Below are 20,279 nucleotides of genomic sequence, written 5' to 3'. Positions count from 1 at the left end.
ATGTACCCAAATGTCATTGTGATGAAGGCCAACAACCATTTGCCTTCCTAACTGCTTGCGGTTAACTGCCTAATCGTAAATATCCACCAGGTCAGCAGACTGGACTTTGATTTTGTGTCACACACAAACAGATTGGTTGATTTAACATAACGTTTTATTTTCCCTGTTCAACTTGTGTGGAGTTGTACATTGCGAATGTTTGAATTTGATTAGGGTTTTTTCATTAAAAATATTTCCTCAAGCAATGATGGAATTCAGCCTACTTGTATCAACACATTTCAATGCAGCTTTTTTCTTTATTATTTGTGGGTAGTAGAGGTTTCTTTTTATTTATTTATCTATCGGATATTGGCATTACTGACTGTGCCAGCATTAATTGTCCATCCTTAACTACCTTTGAGCCCAGTGCCTCATTAGAGCATTTCACAGGGCAGTTAAGAATCAACCAAGTTACAGTGAGTCTGGATAAAAACTGAATGAACTGTAAATCAGGAACAAAAACAGAAGCTGCTGGAAAAGCTCAGCAGGTTTGACAGCCTTCTGTGAAGGAAAAAAAAATCAGAGTGAATGTTTTGGGTCCAGTGACCCTTCCTCAGAACTGACGGTAGCTAGGAACACGTTGATTTATTTGGAGAATGTCGGGAGAGGGAGGGGATAGGGAGTAAATGATAGTTGGGGATAGTGCCCAAAGAGAGAGATGAGCAGTTGGACAGACAAAGGGTTCCAGCCAATGATTTGGCTGGGAGGGTGAATAGCTGTTAATGGATACTCTTAGTGTACCTATTTGTCTATTGAACTACTCTTCTATCTCTATGGGTTCTTATCCCCACCTATCCTTTACTCCCTACATCCTCCCCTTCTCTACCTTCTGCATATAAACCAATGTTTTCCTAGCTATCATCAGTTCTGAGGAAGGGTCATTGGCCCTGAAATGTTAACTCTTTTTTTTTCTTCACAGATGCTGCCAGGCCTGCTGGGTTTTGCCAGAAAGTTCTGTTTTTGTTGCTGTGAGCCTGGTGTCACACGTAATTCAGACTGGGTAAGGAGGGCAGATTTCCTTCTCTAAAGGACATTAGTGAACCAGATGGACTTTTATTACAATTGATAGTGGTTCCATGGCCACTATTTAGATAGTGCTTTTTACTCCAGATTATATTGAATTCAAATTTCAGAATCTGCCATGGTGGTTTCTGGACTCCAGTACTGTTGCAGGTTTACACCACTATGCCACACTGGTCCAGCGATATTACAACTATGCCACCAACTCCCCTAACAAATACAACATTTATTGTCCACTTCTGGTTACAATTGGGACATTAAAGCCCCAATTCCTGTTTGAGTTAGGTAGCTCGGGTTGGGAAACCTTCCAGTTTTCAGGCTTGATGGGAGAAACTCTCCAAATGGTGGGCTCTTCACTTTGGAGAGGGATGGGATTGTGGGATGAGTTAGGCAAGCCAGCTCTGGTTCCACATTGAAGATGGCCAGATGGACTACCGTGTGTTGCGGCAGTCTGCTGAAAAGCAAATTACAATCTGAATTGTATTCTTAAACATTAAGCCATATACACCAGACTCTCCCACCCTCTCAGTATCCCAATAATTCCACATAACCCATCAATCCCTATTAATACGCATTCACCGGTATGGTCAATCATCCTGTCCATGCAAACTTAATGTTAGCTCATGCCTCCTACTCACCACACCCTGTCGATACAAGCACAAAAGTGAGCACACCATAGTAATACTAATCTAAATGCAAAAATTGAATCATTTTGCAGAGTGAGGCCTCATGATACCATATATGCAGTACTTGTGACCACTTCTATGAAGTAAACTTTCAGCAGAATCAGTTGGCTTCCTTGACTGCAGCATAGATTTGCCAAAATCATAACTGGACTCCAAGAGTTCAATTATTAGGAGAGATTACAAGATGACGGTTATATTCCTTGAAAATCTGAAACTTTAAGGGAGGTTCTGATTAACATTTTTGGTTATTAAGGAGAATAGGTAGGGCAGGTAGTAGTGTGAGTGATAATGGGAACTGCAGATGCTGGAGAATTCCAAGATAATAAAATGTGAGGCTGGATGAACATAGCAGGCCAAGCAGCATCTCAGGAGCACAAAAGCTGACGTTTCGGGCCTAGACCCTTCATCAGAGAGGGGGATGGGGAGAGGGAGCTGGAATAAATAGGGAGAGAGGGGGAGGCGGACCGAAGATGGAGAGTAAAGAAGATAGGTGGAGAGAGTATAGGTGGGGAGGTAGGGAGGGGATAGGTCAGTCCAGGGAAGACGGACAGGTCAAGGAGGTGGGATGAGGTTAGTAGGTAGATGGGGGTGCGGCTTGGGGTGGGAGGAAGGGATGGGTGAGAGGAAGAACCGGTTAGGGAGGCAGAGACAGGTCGGACTGGTTTTGGGATGCAGTGGGTGGGGGGGAAGAGCTGGGCTGGTTGTGTGGTGCAGTGGGGGGAGGGGACGAACTGGGCTGGTTTAGGGATGCAGTAGGGGAAGGGGAGATTTTGAAACTGGTGAAGTCCACATTGATACCATTAGGCTGCAGGGTTCCCAGGCGGAATATGAGTTGCTGTTCCTGCAACCTTTGGGTGGCATCATTGTGGCAGTGCAGGAGGCCCATGATGGACATGTCATCTAGAGAATGGGAGGGGGAGTGGAAATGGTTTGCGACTGGGAGGTGCAGTTGTTTATTGCGAACCGAGCGGAGGTGTTCTGCAAAGCGGTCCCCAAGCCTCCGCTTGGTTTACCCAATGTAGAGGAAGCCGCACCGGGTACAGCGGATGCAGTATACCACATTGGCAGATGTGCAGGTGAACCTCTGCTTAATGTGGAATGTCATCTTGGGGCCTGGGATAGGGGTGAGGGAGGAGGTGTGGGGACAAGTGTAGCATTTCCTGCGGTTGCAGGGGAAGGTGCCGGGTGTTTTGGGGTAGTAGTATACTATTTCCACTGCCCTGGAGTTCAGAATTAGGAGACACAATCTAAAAACTAGAGTCAGATCTTTCGGGAGCGAAATTAGGAAAGATTTCTATACATAAAGGATAAAAAGAGTGTGGAACTCCATTCGATAATAATCACTCGTTAATTAAAAAATATTGAAGTTATACTCGGTTAAAGATTAGGGTCAAAGACCCATGCACCATGGCGGTGTACCATAACATGTCCGAACATGCTAAAAAAGATAAACTGATTTTTCTCGCCCAAAGATGTTTGAGGACGTGGAACTGGTTCAAAGTTCAGATCAGCCCTTATCTCCTGGAATGGGTGCGAGGGGCCGATTCCTCCGGCGAGGTTCCAGGTAGAGTAGTAAATGAGTTCATTGATAAAATAAAGAGTTTAAAAAAAACTTTTGGGACAGGCAGAAGCCTACAGCGACACTTGCTTTCTCAGGCGATGCCGCAATCGAGGGAGGGAAGCAGATTCACCATTCACTCTTTCCCTCCCTCCCCCGGCAGTCCTCCTCCGCGGTCTCAACGCTCAGACCACACACATACACATGTCGGTTAATTGACAGCACATAGCACGCCCTCACCCCGTACCTCCAAGCGGATTGGCTGAAGAGCAGGCATCGTCCAGCCCGCTGCGGGGCTCGCGCCACATGCGAACGTGAGGGCCTGCTCGCGGAGAGACTGCTGGCGGCGGGATTGACAGCTCAATCCACCCGGCCATTGGCCGCCGGCTAGGCATCCCGCCCTTTTTGGGCGGCTTCTGTCCAAATGCCAGCGGTTTGATTGGTGGTGGCGGGGTAAGGGGATTTATGTGGGTATGACGACGACGACGACTTTTTGTGATTGATTGGCAGAGGGAGTGAGGAGTGGAAAAGGCTTTGATGGAGGGGGGCGAGAGGGATTGATGAGAGTGGATACGATGGAAGAGGTTTGTTTGGTGGAGGGAGTGAGGAGCAGAAAAGGCTTTTATGTGGGAGGTGGGGAAAGAGGGATTGTTGAGAGTAAGATGGGGAGGGTGGGAGGATTTGCAGGGGAAGCATATTGGTGAAGAAGTGAGGGGGTTTTGATGGAGGAAGTGGGAGTGAGTTGGCTGAGGTAGTTGGGGAGAGTTTGGGTGAAGGGTTACGTGAGGGCCAGTTGGATTGGGTTGTGTAGAGACAATTAGTTGTTAGCAACAGAAAAAAGCTGTTTCGAAAAAGGGTCACTGGATTCTAAAATGTTCATTCTGCTTCCTCTCCACAGATGCTGCCTGACCTGCTGAGTTTTGCTAGCAATTTCTGTTTTTGCATGTAAGGATAAGATTCCTCAGTCAAAAGTCAACTTCTTAACTGTTCTAATTCCATTTACTAGCAATTAGCCTTATGTCTTGGCATCACAAGTGTACACAGAACATAGAACAGTACATGTAAATACTACTTGGGCCTCCAGTAAACGGTGATGGAGTAGGGCTTCTGAGCTTATGGCTTGTCCATTCTCTGTTTTTATTGTGTTTTTTCCCCTTTTATTTCACTTACCTCTTGCTGAAAAGCACGGTTGAGACAATGGTGAGTAAGCCCAGTGTGGATTCATCATGCCAGTGTTAGGGGCAGGTTTGGGTTCCTGGAGGTTTCTCCATTGATGAGGTGGCCCTAGCACTTCTGAAGCAGATGCAAGTTTGGACCCAATACAAGACCTGGCAGCATCAGCAAGGTAGTACCAAAGCAGACTCATGATGGCAGTGGCAGAGTGAAGTCTGTGCCAGTACAGTACCAGGCAGTGTCAGAGGTGTCTGTGTTGCAAAGGCCCAGTGAGGACTAATAGTGGTGAGGGTGTCAGTGGAGGCAAAATTACACCAAAGATTTTTGTTCCAGTGGCAAACCAAAGGAGACTTGATCCTGGTCACCTGGCACATGACCTAGCACTTAACAAGAAGAGTTGTAGGGTCATAGAGATATACAGCACAAAACAGACCCTTCAGTCCAACTCATCCATGCTGACCAGATATCCCAAATAAATCTAATCGCATTTGGCCCATATCCCACTAAGCTCTTCCTATTCATGTACCCATTCAGATGCCTTTTAAAATGTTGTAATTGTACCAGCATCCACCACTTACTCTGGCAGCTCATTCTGTCATGCACCACCCTCTACGTGAAAGAGTTGCCCTTTTATATCTTTTCCCCCTCTCACCTTAAACCTATGCTCTCTAGTTTTGGATTCCTCCACTCCAGGGAAAAGACTCTGCCCATTTACACTTTCTATGCCCCTCGATTTTATAAACCTCTGTAGGGTCACCCCTCAGGCTCCCATGCTCCAGGGAGAAGAGCCCCAGTCTATATAGCCTCCCTATAGCTCAAACCCTCCAATCCTTGCAACATCTTGTAAACCTTTCAAGTTTCACAACATCCTTCCTATAACAGGGAAATCAGAAATGCACACACTCTTCAGGTAGTGGCCTAACCAATGTCCCAAAGAGCAACAACAGGATCACCCAACTCCCAAACTCTTATGCATCAACCAACAAAGGTAAGCATATCAAAGACTTTCTTCACTGTCCTATCTACCTGGTAATTCCATTTTTCAATGTGAATACTTTTACTTTATTTTTCTGCATTTGTATTCTGTTTTGGTTTATTTTTGTGTTTTAAGGTGGCACGGAGTGACAACACTTTCCATTGTATTTTGTAACAAAATACACATGACAGTAAATAAATCAAATGTTATAATGGTTTCTGTTTCTACAACCCTTACAGTGAATACCAGGTTGCCAGCTGTACAATGAAACAAAAGAATGGTGGATGGTGGAAATCTGAAACCAACAAAAATCAGAAGTTGCAGGAGAAACTCAGCAGATCTGCTAAATCGTAGAGTCATAGAATGTACACTAAGCCCATTAGCCTTGAATGTAACAAGATTTCACATGCTCATCGGTGAGAAGATGTGATGTTAACGTTGAATCTAGCAACCCTTTAGAACAGTTAATTCTGAAGAAGTCTTACAGGATTCAATGTTAATTCTGTTTCTTTCTCCATCTGTCTTACCAGCCTTGATGCACAATTTTTGATTGGCATGAAAACAGAAGTTACTGGAGAAAAGCATCTCTGGAGAGAAAACAGAATTAATTGAGTCTACTCACCCTTCTTCAGAACTGATAGCAGTGAGAAAAGTATTGTTACAGGGGTGGAAATGGAATGAATAGATAGGCCGAGAGAGAAAATAAAACCAAAAGAACTGCAGATGCTGTAAATCCAGAACAAAAACAAAGCTGCTGGTAAAGCTCAGCAGGTCTGGCAGCATCCATAAAGGACAAGACATTTCGGGTCCAGAACTGATAGTGGCTGGGAAAACGTCAATTTACGTGCAGAAAATTGGGAGGTGGGCGGGTTAGGGAGTAAACAATAGGATAGAAAGACAAGATAATAAAATGTGAGGCTGGACGAACACAGCAGGCCAAGCAGTCTAGGCCCGAAACGTCAGCTTTTGTGCTCCTGAGATGCTGCTTGGCCTGCTGTGTTCATCCAGCCTCGCATTTTATTATCTTGGAATTCTCCAGCATCTGCAGTTCCCATTATCTCTAGGATAGAAAGACAGTTGGACAGATAAAAGGAGTTGCCAATGATGAGGCTGGGAGAGGGAATAGTTGTTAACGGGGACTGTTAGTGACTAACAACAGGGGATGTGTAATGACAGGCTATGCGAGAACAAGATCTGGTGTGTGGGCTCGGACATGGGAGAATTTAGGTCCTAAAATTATTGAACTCAACATAGGGTCTCCAAGCGGAAGAATGAGGTGTTGTTCCTCCAGCTTCTGGTCGGGCTTCACAGGAACACTGTACCAAGTCAGAGACAGATATCAGGCAGGGAGATGCTGCCAGACCGGCTGATCTTTTCCAGCAAAGATAATGGGAACTGCAGATGCTGGAGAATCCGAGATAACAGTGTGGAGCTGGATGAACACAGCAGGCCAAGCAGCATCTCAGGAGCACAAAAGCTGACGTTTCGGGCCTAGACCCTTCATCAGAAAAAAAAGCTTTTCCCAGCAACTTTGCTTTTGTTCCAGTTCCAGACAGAGCAGAAGCTAGGCGGGCAAAGTAATTGAGCTGGTCTAGGCCCGAAACGTCAGCCTTCCTGCCCCTCGGCCTGCTATGTTCATCCAGCTCTACACCTTGTTATCTCTAATTGAGATAATAAACCGAGAAAAGGCAGAAAACCAATATAATCTGAAGGACCGCAGATGCCGGACACCTGGAACAAAAACAAATTGCAACTCTGCAGGACTGGCACTATGTGCGAGGGGAGAAGCAGTTAACATTTCGAGTTCTGAAGAAGGGTTGCTGTACCCAAAACGTTAACTCTGCTCTCCTCTCCAGAAGTGCTGAGTTTCTCCAGCAACATCTGCCTTGTTCCTGAAGGGTGAGGGGGCTGGAAACGATATGTTTTTATTAAACCCCCCCTCTTTCTCCACAGGCTCGCTGAGTTTCTGCATGAGAAAAGAAGCTCGATAGGTGACAATGTGGGCTGTGAGTGGGTGAAAACGTGCTTGGCTCTGCCGAAAGCAACCCGTGACACTGTCAGGAGGTGTTGTTGCTCTCAAATGATATGGAGCCCTGAGGGGCTGGAAAATGTCCTGGGGAAGAAAGGTGAGGTGTTTTTTTTTCCTTGACTGACTGCCTCCACACCCTGTTCTTCAGCTCCGAAGAAAGGTCATCGCTCGACTTCAAACACTAACGCTGCTTTAAAAAAAATTCTCTCTTTTGCTGCCAAACCTGCTGCTCCGGTCCTTCAGCTCGTCCTCTCAGGCGCCGCCTTCCCCGCCAAAAAAAAACTTTAGCGTCGGGCAATTAAAGGGGCGGGAACAGCCAGCGAGAGAGAAATAAATCCGCCGTCAGAAAAAAAACAATCCATCAGTGATCACCAGCGGCGTTAAGATGGCGGCTGGAGGTGTTAGATTCTGGTGCGTTTTAACCTTCCTGCAGCTTCTGCTGGCCTGCGGCGCGGCCCGGCGGCCCTTGGTCACTTCGCAGACGCTGCACGGGGCTGCGGCTGGCGACCCTCAGGAGCGGGGCTTCTTCACGGTGGCGGCCGGCTTCAGCCACCGGAGTCCGGGCACGGTGCTGCCGCCGGACCGCGACCACATTCGGGGCAACCTGAGGGAGCAGAACTACCGCCACCGGTGGCGCAGGAGCATAGACCGAAAGGAGCAGCTGCAGGTCTTCGGACAGGTACGCGACCTCACCGAGCGCCAAAATAAATACCCTGACCCCCACCGGTCACCCACTTGGCGTCAACTGCCTGTGTGTTTTCAATCCTTTTCAGAGAATCTATTGTAAATTCCCACATAAATCGTACTAATCGCACTCCTGCAATTGCTTAACTTGATGGTTGCAGGCGGAAGTTAGGGTTAGGGTAATTTCTTAAATTATTCCTTTACATTGGTCTTTAAAAAAGCCATGTAATTTTTGTTTTTTTTAAACTCTTCTACTTGAGGTGTCACCCCTTTTTTTTAAAATTGCCAACTCTTTAATCTGCTGTTTATCACCTCGTTTCAATTTCAACTAATGCTGCGTACTGTATGATCACTGTTTTTATTATACCTATTGTGTTGCAGAATAACCTTTCCATCTGTACAAATATTGGAGTTATCCAATATTGCAGATGGCAAGTGTAATGTTAACAATGAAAGTCGATGCTCTTGCATTGTGTTTTTATTAAAGAGGCATTCATCTATTTATGCGGATATACCTGGCTATGTCTATTTTGTTTTAGAGATGTGCTGGGGCGGATGCGTGTGGTTGCAGGATATCGTTTTGTTTTTGTCGCGAAAATCAGAGATGTGTCCTTCCTTTTACTGACAGAAAAGCGTCTTTGTTGAGGGAGCACAGACCAGTTGGGCTGAATGGATTCTGTGTTAATTGTTTTTGTTTTTGTTTTTGATTTAACTCCTACGGTTGGGTATGTAACTTGCTCCCATGTTTTTGTTTTTGTTTGATTATGCAATCAAATATGGTCTGAAAAACAACAAATTTATTCAAGTTTATTTCAAGTTGAAGAAATGCCCTTTAGGTTTGAGAGATTTCCTGATGGAGTTGATAATTTGAGTACGCAGCACATTTTGACATTTCCTGTTTTGGATGGGCAATAACGTAGTGCCTTTCCCAGAATAAAGCTGTGCTTTTGGCCTGAAACCTCATTTTGAGTAAGAGGACCGTGTCAAGCAGCTGACGTCATGATTTTCATTAAAAACCAAAAGAACTGTGGATGCTGTGAATCATGAACAAAAACAAAGTCGCTAGAAAAACTCAGCAGGTCTGGCAGCATCTGTGAAGGAATAAAGCAGAGTTAACGTTACAGGTCCGATGATCCTTCCTCGGGGTGTTCTGAGGAAGGGTCATCAGAACCGAAACATTAACTTGGTGTTTTTTCCTTCACGTATGCTGCCAGACCTGCTGAGCTTTTCTAGCGATTTTGTTTTTGTTCATGATTTTCATTGTCTGGTTATCATACTAAATATGCATTTTTTTTGGGAGTTTTAATTAGGATCTATGAAAATGGAAGTGTTTATTTGACTCTTAAATTCAACTCTCGAAAGGATACTGAAGAAAATTTGAAGAATCTCATTTCCTAAAGATTTAAAATAAGCGCATTTTACCTGTTAGGAATGCTGCCAGAAAACAATCTGTAAGGTTCAGCTGTGAATCACCGCCTCAATGAATGATAAAGGCATAAATTTTGCTACTGCCTCAGAAGTTTTTGAAGTGCTGTGCCTACTGTATGAGAGATCCAAAATGGGGAAAGTGGGATCAGGCTAGGTGGATACAAAATGGGTCAAATGGCCTTCCATCATATCAATTTCTATGATTTGCTTGATAATGTACTTGCAAGAAAAGTTTAAATTTCCAATTTTTTTAGATACTTTTAGTTCTTGAAATTTAGTAACTTCTGCAAAGCACAATATTAGACTTTGCTGTAATGATAGTTTTAGACTTGCACTGTTCTGGAAAGAAAGTTACTTAGTAACAAGTCTCACCTCCAGATTTGGCTGATGGAAATCTGTTTTTATTGCTATCCCTTTGGGCCATAAGAATCCTGTTATTCAGTTGTGACTGAACGTATTGATGCAAGTGACGGTAAAAAGTGTGAAGAGGAGCAGCTGTCCAGCATTTCTGTACTGGTTCTTGTCTATTTTAAACCAGAAATAAGAGTAATAGGGTGTTGATAATTGAGGGATTGATTAATCCCTGAACATGGGATGGCTGTTTCAGTATACAAATTAATTTTAGTAAATGCTTAAGTTTATGTTGTTGGTCTTCTTGGTGACATAATATGACGTTTGCTGACACTCACCACTTGTTTACCACCACTTGTTTGAACACCACTTGGTGTCTAGTTAAGTAAAAACTATAGGTGTCAAGAATCATTTGCTTACTTCAAGTTTTATTTAAATAACTCCCTTTTTTACACTTTTTTTCTTGTGGCATAAAACTATTTATTTAACAACTTTTGATAAAATAATTCTCCAGCAAATTAAAAGGACACTTTTTTAACCTACGTGACCGCACCAGCCCTAGGCTCTTAAATGCTTGCCCACACCTTCCTCGATACTAAATTGTAACTCCTGTTTATTATCTTCTTGGGCCGAGACCAGGATTGGTGTCTAGAGGTGGCAGAACTTTCAAACATGCTCTGCAATTCTCTCCCGAAACTTATCTTGCTGTATGTCTTTACCATTTTTACTGTGTAATCCCACCTCATTTTCTGTAATGGTATGAAATGCTCTGCATAACTTTGCTAGGTTATAGGTCTGTGTAATTACATGATAGTACTATGAAGAGAGAACAACTGTGATACCACATTTTTTAAAAAAAAGGGGTTCCCATGAACTTTGACCCAATTTTGAAATGATGATCCCTAGTCATCTTAAGGAACAATTTCAGCTCCAAACAACTGTAGCTTTCGTGAACATATGTCGTTCCTAAAATTCATTTTTTTGCATTTGAGTGTCTACAATTCTAAATGTTTCTGTATCAGTCCAAGAATGGAAGACAGAGTTTGGGCCACATTTCAGCAAATGGAACTGCCTCACAGCTGAAAGAATTGGGACAGAGGTCCATGTTATGCAACCGTTTTGTTCTCCACTGACTTCTCCATGTAGTTTCATAAAACTGGGGGGGCAGGGAAAATTTTCCCCCTGCCAGGCTAGGTGGATCAGCCATGCTAAATTGCCCGTAGTGTTCAGGGGTGTGTGGGTTATAGGGGGTTGGGGTCAGGTGGGATGTTCCAAGGGGTGGTGTGGACTTGTTGGGCTGAAGGGCCAGTTTCCACATTGTAGGGAATCTAATCTGCACAGACAGATGCCTGAGGCTGGAATTGAACCCTGGCCCTTGGCGCTGTGAGGCTACAATGCTAATCTCTGTGCCACTGCTGCCCCTGTAAAGTTTTTCAGGAGCCACAGTTTCAGTATCTACTGTGTCAAAAGAGTAACAAACTGGAGGGCACAGTGAAATGTAAGGCTGGAGCAGGTTACTGGATAGATGGAGAAATGTTTTAAAAAGGAACAGCTTGTATTCTACATTGACATGAGTGCCAGTATAAGTTTGAGACGTTCTTGAGGAAGTGGAATGTAGTGTGAGTCAGTATGTTAGGTTGCAGAAGTTTGGAGGAGTTGAATCTTTTGAAACATACATAAGGAGCAGCAACTATGTTTTACAATGACAGCCATTCAGAATTGAGGCTGGGCAAGGATGATGAACAGGGAAGATATCTTGTCAGTTTTCGTAAGATAACCCTTTAAAGGTATCCATCCTAATCTTGATGAGGATTCAAAGCATGTTCTGTTCCACTGCTGAATGCAACATTTTGGGATAGGAATTAAAATCTGTCATGATCAATGCACCTCTAAGTGCCTCACAACTAGAGACTCTTGATGAGAACCAAAGATATCTAGTTCGTTTTATACTGCCCTCCCAACTGATATCAATTTGTAAAAAAGATGGAAGTAGAAAATTGGAAAGGCTGCTGTGGTATGGTAGTGGTGACCCTATCCCTGGACTAGGAGGCCTGGGTTCAAGTCCTACCTGCTCCAGATATGTAATAACATCTCTGAGTAGGTTGATTTAGAAAAATGGAAAATTTATAAATTTTAAAACACTTCATGGTTGTTTCTCAATCACAAAATAATTGAACTTTCAATGAATCTTGTGATATGGGGGGTAAGGAAACAGCTGGAGAAAACATTAATCCAGCATTTAAAAAGTAATTACAAATACTTTTTCATTGAGTAAACTCACAGTTGACTGACTTTTTATGGCTAGAACTCCTAAATTGTCAGAAAGACAAAGGCTAGCACTGTAAGAAGTATCGTTAAGTATGCGGAGATAGTAGGAACTGCAGATGCTGGAGAATCTGAGATAACAAGTTGTAGAGCTGGATGATCACAACAGGCCGAGCAGCATCAGAGGAGCAGGAAGGCTGACGTAGGCCGGAAACGAGAGCCTTCCTGCTCCTCTGCTGCTTGGCCTGCTGTGTTCATCCAGCTCAACACCTTGTAATCTCGTTAAGTATGCACTAGGCTTTTTCTGCACGAGTTGAACTGAACTAGGGCACCCCTTAGACTGTGGCAGTTTTCATGAGTGAGTGCATCTCGGCTAGGAAAAGATAGATTGGTCAGGTTCCCACTATTGTTATCCATTTTGAAGCCAAATATTGTGAATCCTTGGAATTCTCTATTCCAGACAGTGTCTAAAGTAAAGATTTAGTAATCAAAAAATCTTTGGCTTAAAGGGTTATGGATGGGCATTTGTGGGTAAAACGCGATTAAATGTTGAATCAACTCTGATCGTGTAAAATGGTGGTGCAGGTTTAACAGGTTGACAGACTCCTGTTCCTTATGTCCTCATTAAGTTGCTGACACTGTCCAGCTTTCAGTCAAGATTATCAAAGTTTAAGACAATGGAGCAAGATGTGGATGATTGGTAGCTTCATGAGATAAGGGAGAAAATTGCTGGGTGGGAATACTAAACACTTTCCACAAACCAAAGGGGAAAAAAAAATCGATTTTAATTCTTCAAAATGGATCTCAGCTTTCCTTCTAAACATCTTCCATTTAAATGTAGCAACCTATGGTTTTGGTGTGTCTGTATTTCAGATTTTAAGTCATAATAAACAGGAAGATGTCTGGTTTCATTTTAGTTCTGTGTTGTAAACCTTGCCAAGCTACTTATCTTTCTCTTGTCTTTGTTTCATGTCTATTATTTTGAATTGCAGATGTACAGTATTGAGTGCTTCAAGAACAGGACTAAGCCAATATTATGAGGAAAATAAGCCTTTTCACACAGCAGCTAGTCAGGACCTGGAATGCACTAGTTGAATGTGGTCGAGGTCAAGTCAGTCAGTTATATTCAGAAAGGAAGTTCCTGTGTTAGAAACACAGGACTTGAACACTCAGTAGGTTTGATATTATTTATGGAGAGAGAAGCAGTTGAAGGTCAAGAACGAATCTCCTGTTTTAGAATGGAAAATTAGAGGTAGTGCAGGGGTGAAGGGTACAAATGAATGGGAAGCAAAGTGAAAGAGAAAGGGAGATGTAAAATGGGTGTAAATTAAGGTGTGAGAGAGAGAGAATGGGTCCTCTCTACTGAGAGCAAAGTAAACGCAACATGAACAAGGTATACATCCATATCCCACAAGAATGGCCTACAGGCCCTCAGTTCTTTCCATTCCAACAGACCCATTCAGGTCCCCTCCCCCAATACCCTCCTCCACCTTGCTGAACTAGTCCTCACTCTCGATTACTTTTCCATCAACTCTTTCCAGTTTCTCCAAATCCAGGAGTTGCCGTGGCCACTTGCATGGGCCCCTGCTCTACCTGCGTGTTTGTCGGTTGTGTTGAACAGTCTCTGCCTAACTCTTCTGCCGTTACATCGATGCTGCATCCTACACTCAGGCTGAATTGGAGCAGCTCATCAACTTCACTAACAACTTCCGTTCCACCCTTGGTCTATCTCCGACATCTCTATCCCCTTCCTTGGCCTCTCTGTTTCCATTTCTGGTGACAGTTTACAGACTAGCATTTACTATAAACCCTCAGACTCCTATAGCTAATTAGACAACACCTCCTCCAACCCTATATCCTGTAAAATCTCCATCTGGTTTTCCTAATTCCCCCTTCTCTGTGGCATCTGCTCTGATGAGGAGACGTTCCACTCCCGAGCATCCCGGATGTCTGCCTTTTTCAAACAACACTAATCCAGACAGTCGTCCACCACGCTTCTTCCATTCCCTGCTTGACAGCTCTTAATCGCCCCCTTCAAACATAATAAAGATAGGACTTCCCCCTTGTCCTCACTTTCCACCCCACCAGCTTCCGCATCCAACGTATCATCCTCAAACAGATCTTCCAACTGCAATTAGACCTCACCACCTGGAACATCTTTCACTCTCCACCCATCTCTGCCTTCAGCAAGGCCCATTTCTCCCCTCTACTCTTTAGTTCATGCCTCACTCCCCATCAGCTACTCCAATCTGCCCAGTACCTTCCCCTGTAACCGTAAAAAAAGTGCAACACCTGTCCACACACCATCTCCTTCAACTCCACCCGGGGTCCTAAACAGCCCTTCCAGGTGAGACAGAGCTTCAGCTGCATCTCCTCCAGTACTCCCAATGTGGCGTTCTCCATGTTAGTGAGACCAAACCTAGACTAGGTGACCATTTCACAGAGCATCTCCACCTGGCCTATAATGGTCAATGTAACTCTCAACTGCCTGCCCCCACTCCCCGTCTAATATGGCCGTCCTCCGCCTTCTCCAGTTTCGCAGCGACTCGGAACACAAATTTGAAGAACACCACCTTTATCTTCCTCTGGGCACACTACAGCCTGGAGGACATCAACATTGAGTTCTCCAAATTCCAAGTTCACTTTCCAGCCCCACGTCCTTGCTTCCATTTCCATGTTCTAACCCTCCTTTCCAGCCACGAACTGGATTCATCCCTCCCGTCACGCAACCAGGTCGTACCTACTACCGATGTCCACCCATCACCATCATTCCACTACCACCCCTCTTTCTTCACCCCATCCACCCCTGCTTTATCTGTAGCTCTCCCTACCCCCACATCCAATTCTGAAGAAGGGTAATACCCGAAACGTTGACTGCTCCTGTCCTCCAGAAGCTGCCTGGCTTGCTGTGTTCTTCCACGCTGCTGTTTGCCTACGAACAGGACAAGACTGTGTTTGGGTGGATGGGCAAAGAATGTAAGAAAAAGAATGGAGAACAGTCATCATGCAGTCTGGCGGTGAAGTTGTGGAACTCAACATTCTCTCCTAGAGACTGTAAAGTGCTGAAGTGGAGAATGATGTGTTCTGATGACCGCTGGTCGTAAAATGTTAACTATTTTCTGTGCACAGATGCTGCTGTATCCACTTCTGTTTCTTCTGTTTTTGTTCGTTTCAAAGTTCCGGCATCCACAGCTCTTTGTTTTATTTGGGAAATTGAAGTGTTGTTCCTTGAGCTTGTGTTGTACACTGGACCATTGCAGCAAGCCGAGGACAAAAATGTTACTATGAAAGCAAGTGGTCATTCAGTCTGCATTTGATTTTGCCAATGCAAATGAGATTGCATTGTGAGCAACCAATACAGTAAACTAGATTGAATGAAGTACAAGTAAAATGCTGCTTCACCTGGAAGCTGTGTTTGGGACCCTTGAGGGGGATGAGCCTCTTGTTATTCACAAAAGGATCATAATACCATACAGTACAGAAGAAGCCTTTTGGCCCTTTGAGTCTGCACTGACAAAAAACCACTCTAATTCTGTACTTGTCCCACTTCCCAATGTTTAGGCTGTAGTCTTAAATCTTATGATATTTCAGGTGTTCATCAAGTAGTTTTAAAAGTTGAGGTTTCATGCCTCAGTTGCCATGCAGGCAGTGCAGACAGATTCCCACCATGTGGTGTGTGTGGTGGGGGTGGGGGGGAACCTCCAATCACCTCTAAGCCCCCTGTCTTTCACCTTTAAAACTACAGACTCATTATTAATGACCCTCCAAGGAAGGGGAACAGTTGCCTCCCATCCATTTTTACCCATTTTATCCATGCCCCTCAATGTTATATTCCACAGACGGGTTCCCCCTCAGTTTTCTGTATTCTAAAGAAAATAACCTGAACTTATCCAGCCTCTCCCTTCCAGGCAACATCCTGGTGCTTCTCCTCTGCGCCCCCTCAAGTGCAAAAACAAAAAGGGCAAGTGTGGAAGATAGGTCAGGCGTGGCTGAAGGGCCTGTTTACCACTGAGGGGAATCTCTCTCAAGGAAAAAGAAGATCATATTAGAAGCACCCTGGTTGAAGCTAACATCATCTGATGGAATCCTTGCAGGAAGCAGGGTATGAGGAGGCTTTGCCAAGGTAACTGGGTGTCAGGCATATAAGGATGTTGGTGGACAGCATAATCCTTAGAAGTGGAAACAGCAAAGTCAAGGAAGGGAACAATCTGAGCTGGACTATACAAAGATGAGACAAGGATGGAAATTGGAACTAAAATTGAAGTTTTCTCCAATTCTGGCTGAAAGCAGCCTTAGAGAGAGTTATGGCTAGGATGCTGAATGGACCAAGGAATGTTCCACATATATTACGAAAAGAGACAAACATGTAGCTACCCATAATGAAAGCTCTGACATAGAGAAAATGTGATGAAAACAAAAGGTTTTCAAACTGAGAATGATGAAGAAGGATTGTGGTTGATGTAGACTGTGCATAGGCTGCTTTTCAAGGAAGTGGAGGGCTCCCTGATCATCTTGGTGGGCAATAGACGTATTGAAGGATTGTGTACGCATGATAAAGATAAGGAAATCATCAGAAGAATCACGAATACAAGTGCGTAGATAGAGTCAATATGAGGAAAAAAATAAATTCTTTGGGGCAGGAGCAGATTGAAATGATGGTTCAACCAGGGCAGTCCTGTTTTTGGATTTTGGGGAAGAGGTACAGTCAGTCTGTGCGTGATAATGGGCTGATGGGCTGTGAGGCGGGAATCTGCAGAGGAAAGGCCTCCAGAGGGAATGACCACCTTTTTATCAGCAGATTTGATGATAAAGTTAGGTTTGAACTTGAGTGAACAGAATGCAGCAGGTTAGTGGTTGTTGAAAACAGAGAAATTTAAGGTAGTCAATGTCAAGTTGGCAGTTCTCAATGAAACAGTCAATTGCAGGTAAAAGGCTGGAGTGAGGGAGATGTCCAGGCCAAAGGGGGAGTATTGGAGATGGGTGAAAATGAGTCGCCTCCTGGCTAAAGAAGTGGGCAGGCTATGAAATCAACAGGAGATTTCAGCATCATGTCGTGGCCAAATTCAATGGGATGGAAGCATAAAGGGATAAAGCTATGTCCTTTGCTGAGTGCAAATCATTCCACATCAGAGAGGGGATGGTCAGAGGATGTGGTGAATACATGACAAAAAATGAATTAGACTGAGGGAAGGAGAAAGGAAGAAGGACTCAGGAGCTGTTGATACTGCTGGATTTTTTGGAACTTGTGTTCCTTAGCACCTGAGAGGAAAAGAGAAACTTTCTTGTTAAATGAGACGAAGAATAATATAAAATTGTGGACCACGACAGCTTTAAGCTAGCGAGGCAGTGTTATAGAGGGACAGGTCAAAAGTGTGGATGTAGCAGTGCATAGCACTTGATGTGGACCTCAGAATGTGGCAGGAGCAACTGTATGAGAGGCATTGTATGTCTTGGAGATACTTGGTTAGGTTACCCATGTGAATAATTGAACTTCATTGGATTCTGTATTGGTAAGGAGTTAGTTTTTTATTTAAAGAACAATAAAGTAGGAGAATAGTGTGAAGTTACATTCTGGTTTGGAGAGCTGGTGTAAGCACAGAGCTAAATGGTGTTTTACAATGTAATAATTCTGTGAAGTGATTAAAATGATTAAATGAATATTTAGAATGTACAAAAGATAGTTTTAAGATGAATTGAGTGGACTGTAGCTCCAGTGGATTCAATGCCTTAAAGGAGGGCACATTGGTCGCTGGAGGGGGACTGGTGGGGAAGTGTCAGGGATGAGGGGAGTGTACTGGTTGGTGGCACTTTGGGAAGTGACATGTCGGATTTGCAGCTGGGAACAGTGTTGGAAGCATGTTGGCAGGTGTTGTACTAAGCATGCAAACAGTGACAGGGTATTGCTCAAGGATGAGGAAAAGCTTGGGAGATAGGATGGTGTTGGTGATGGGGTAAAGGGATCATAAGCAGGATTGAAATGGTAATGGAATAGGAGGAATAAGTAAAGGATGGGAGATGGAAGGAGCAGGATGTGTGTGACATGAGAGATTGCGTTGGAAGGTTTAAATGAAACAACGGATTTAAAGAACTGTTGCAAGAAATTAATTCTGTCAGTTGTTGCACATTAGGAGTAATCAGACAATGAAGTCAAGTGATTGTAAGTGGATGAGTTAATCTCATCTGAGGCCGTTCAAGTTTGTGAACAGGATATTTTGCTTGGACCTTAACCACACAACTAGAAGATCTGTATTTTTTTTTTAAAATCCACGAGACTTCATTTGACTAGAGATCAGAAGAATTTGTTCTGTTCAGTTATGGATCTTTGAAACAAAATCAGCTTGTTTGTTTCTTTTCATAAATGCTATAAAGGCAAGAAATTCCTGTGCTGTTGGGACCCAGAAATGCTGTCTGTAATGAACAAATAACTGAGCTGCAATAATTGCAATGTGGAAGCCTGGCATTCTACTTAATTACCTTTTTTGATGATCAGGGAATACTCAAGCAGAATGTTCCTTTAGGAAATTAAGCTGCCTGTTTTGCATCAATGCTGATGTTCTTGCAAGTCTGGAATCAGGAGTCAAACAGATCCTGGAAGAAGTCTTGCATGATGGATTGATGCTAAATGTGTAGTAATGTATGTAGCTGTGGTGCCTTTTGAATCTTGGGAGTATTTGAACTCGTGCACCTAATCTAAGTTTTTAGTCTAATGTGGCCTGTATACCTAGAATGCACAAACCACTCTGGTCTACTAGAATGAAGTTGCAGCTTGCACCATAAAACTGAATGATATATGCTTGAACCTCACACTACTGCTAACGATCTTGATTAACTGAATAACTAGTGTTTTTAAAAAGCAGCCCACTCTCTAGCAAATTTATTTGTCGTAATACCACCAGTTAAAACTAAGCATCTGTTCACTAACAACTGATAGTTTTTGCACTCTATCAGATGCATTGTAGGAGCATCCTAAGTGAGCTAGTGTAGATTTTTGAGAAGGGAAGAAAATTGGCAGGTTGAATTATGCTTTCCTTGTTTCTTTGTTTTTGTACTTTAGTAGGGATTATTGAATTAGCTTCCCACAACAGCCAAAGTTACCATGTAGGTCTCACCTTCTCAACCTTACCCCTCACCTGCACATGCTCTTACACGCTGCCTCTCCAATGAGGGAGCAACCTGTTCATCCTCTGGAATCATACCTATGTTTATGTAACAAGCTAGACCTGTGTCCAAAACGTGAGACCTGTGCCATGAAATAATCAATTTTGCCAGTTTTCAATTTACCTTGCTAAAATAAAAACTAGATGTCTTAGCTCATTTGACTTTACTTCTTCAATGTCCAATCATTTTAGAATTAACTACATTCATGACTGACTGAAAAATTTGCCACAAGCAAGGCCATCATTTGTTGTCTGAATTTCATTTCCCTTGTCCTAAATACCTTTATTAGGCCCTTTCAGAGGGCAGTTAAGTTGGTTTTGAGTACTCTGGACAAATAAGTATGGCAGATTTCCTTCTGTCTGTGGCAATTGGCAATCTGATAGAATTCAGTAATGGAAAGTAATGAAACTGTCTACTGTCAAGGGATTTGAACCTATGGCCTCTGTATTAGTATTAGTCTGGACCTTTTGATTTCTTGTCCAGTCATTTTACCACTGAGTTGCCAGGAAGATGCAATCCATGATAGTGTGTATTTCAGTGTAATTTTCTGAAATAATTTTAAAACAAATTGTGACTCTTTTATCAATTTACACTGCAACCTGTCTTAAAAGTAAATGCAAAAACATTGCTAATTGGGCAGATGCTAAAGAAGAAGTTGTTGACTGAGTAAATTAGTTCTGTTCGTGAGGAATGAATGCCTGTGTAGATCTGAAGATGACCAATTGTGGACTGTTAAACTCCACTTGAAAATGGGAAGGTTTACTTTTCATTCTGCATGGTGATTCAGAAATATAAAACGAAGACTGGGGATATCTTAGAAACTTAATTCTAACATGACTAGACAGAGAAACACAAAGATATTCCTGATGACCAGGCAGTCCAGAAACACTGGTCACAGCCTAAGAATACTGG

The 20,279-nt window shown here is 43.4% G+C and overlaps 1 protein-coding gene across 3 annotated transcripts in view; it reads left to right on the top strand.

The window, feature by feature from the left end:
- Positions 1-3,837: 3,837 nt before the first annotated feature.
- The window catches only part of sorl1 (sortilin-related receptor, L(DLR class) A repeats containing), a 182,135-nt gene continuing 165,693 nt past the window's right edge, over positions 3,838-20,279 (top strand). For 2 of the 3 annotated variants that reach the window (XR_009442868.1, XM_059638993.1), the window contains exons 1-3: positions 3,839-3,887; positions 4,202-5,464; positions 7,406-8,160. Coding sequence is in view for 2 of the 3 variants with exons in the window: in XM_059638993.1 (XP_059494976.1) it covers positions 7,867-8,160 (294 nt within the window). In the remaining variant the exon portion in view is untranslated. Of the gene's footprint in view, positions 3,888-4,201; positions 5,465-7,405; positions 8,161-20,279 lie in introns of all 3 variants that reach the window. The other variant, XM_048561943.2, reaches the window with a different exon arrangement.

This window comes from Stegostoma tigrinum, chromosome 32, assembly GCF_030684315.1.
Source record: "Stegostoma tigrinum isolate sSteTig4 chromosome 32, sSteTig4.hap1, whole genome shotgun sequence".
NCBI lineage: Eukaryota > Metazoa > Chordata > Chondrichthyes > Orectolobiformes > Stegostomatidae > Stegostoma > Stegostoma tigrinum.
This window is presented reverse-complemented; position numbering and strand designations above follow the sequence as displayed.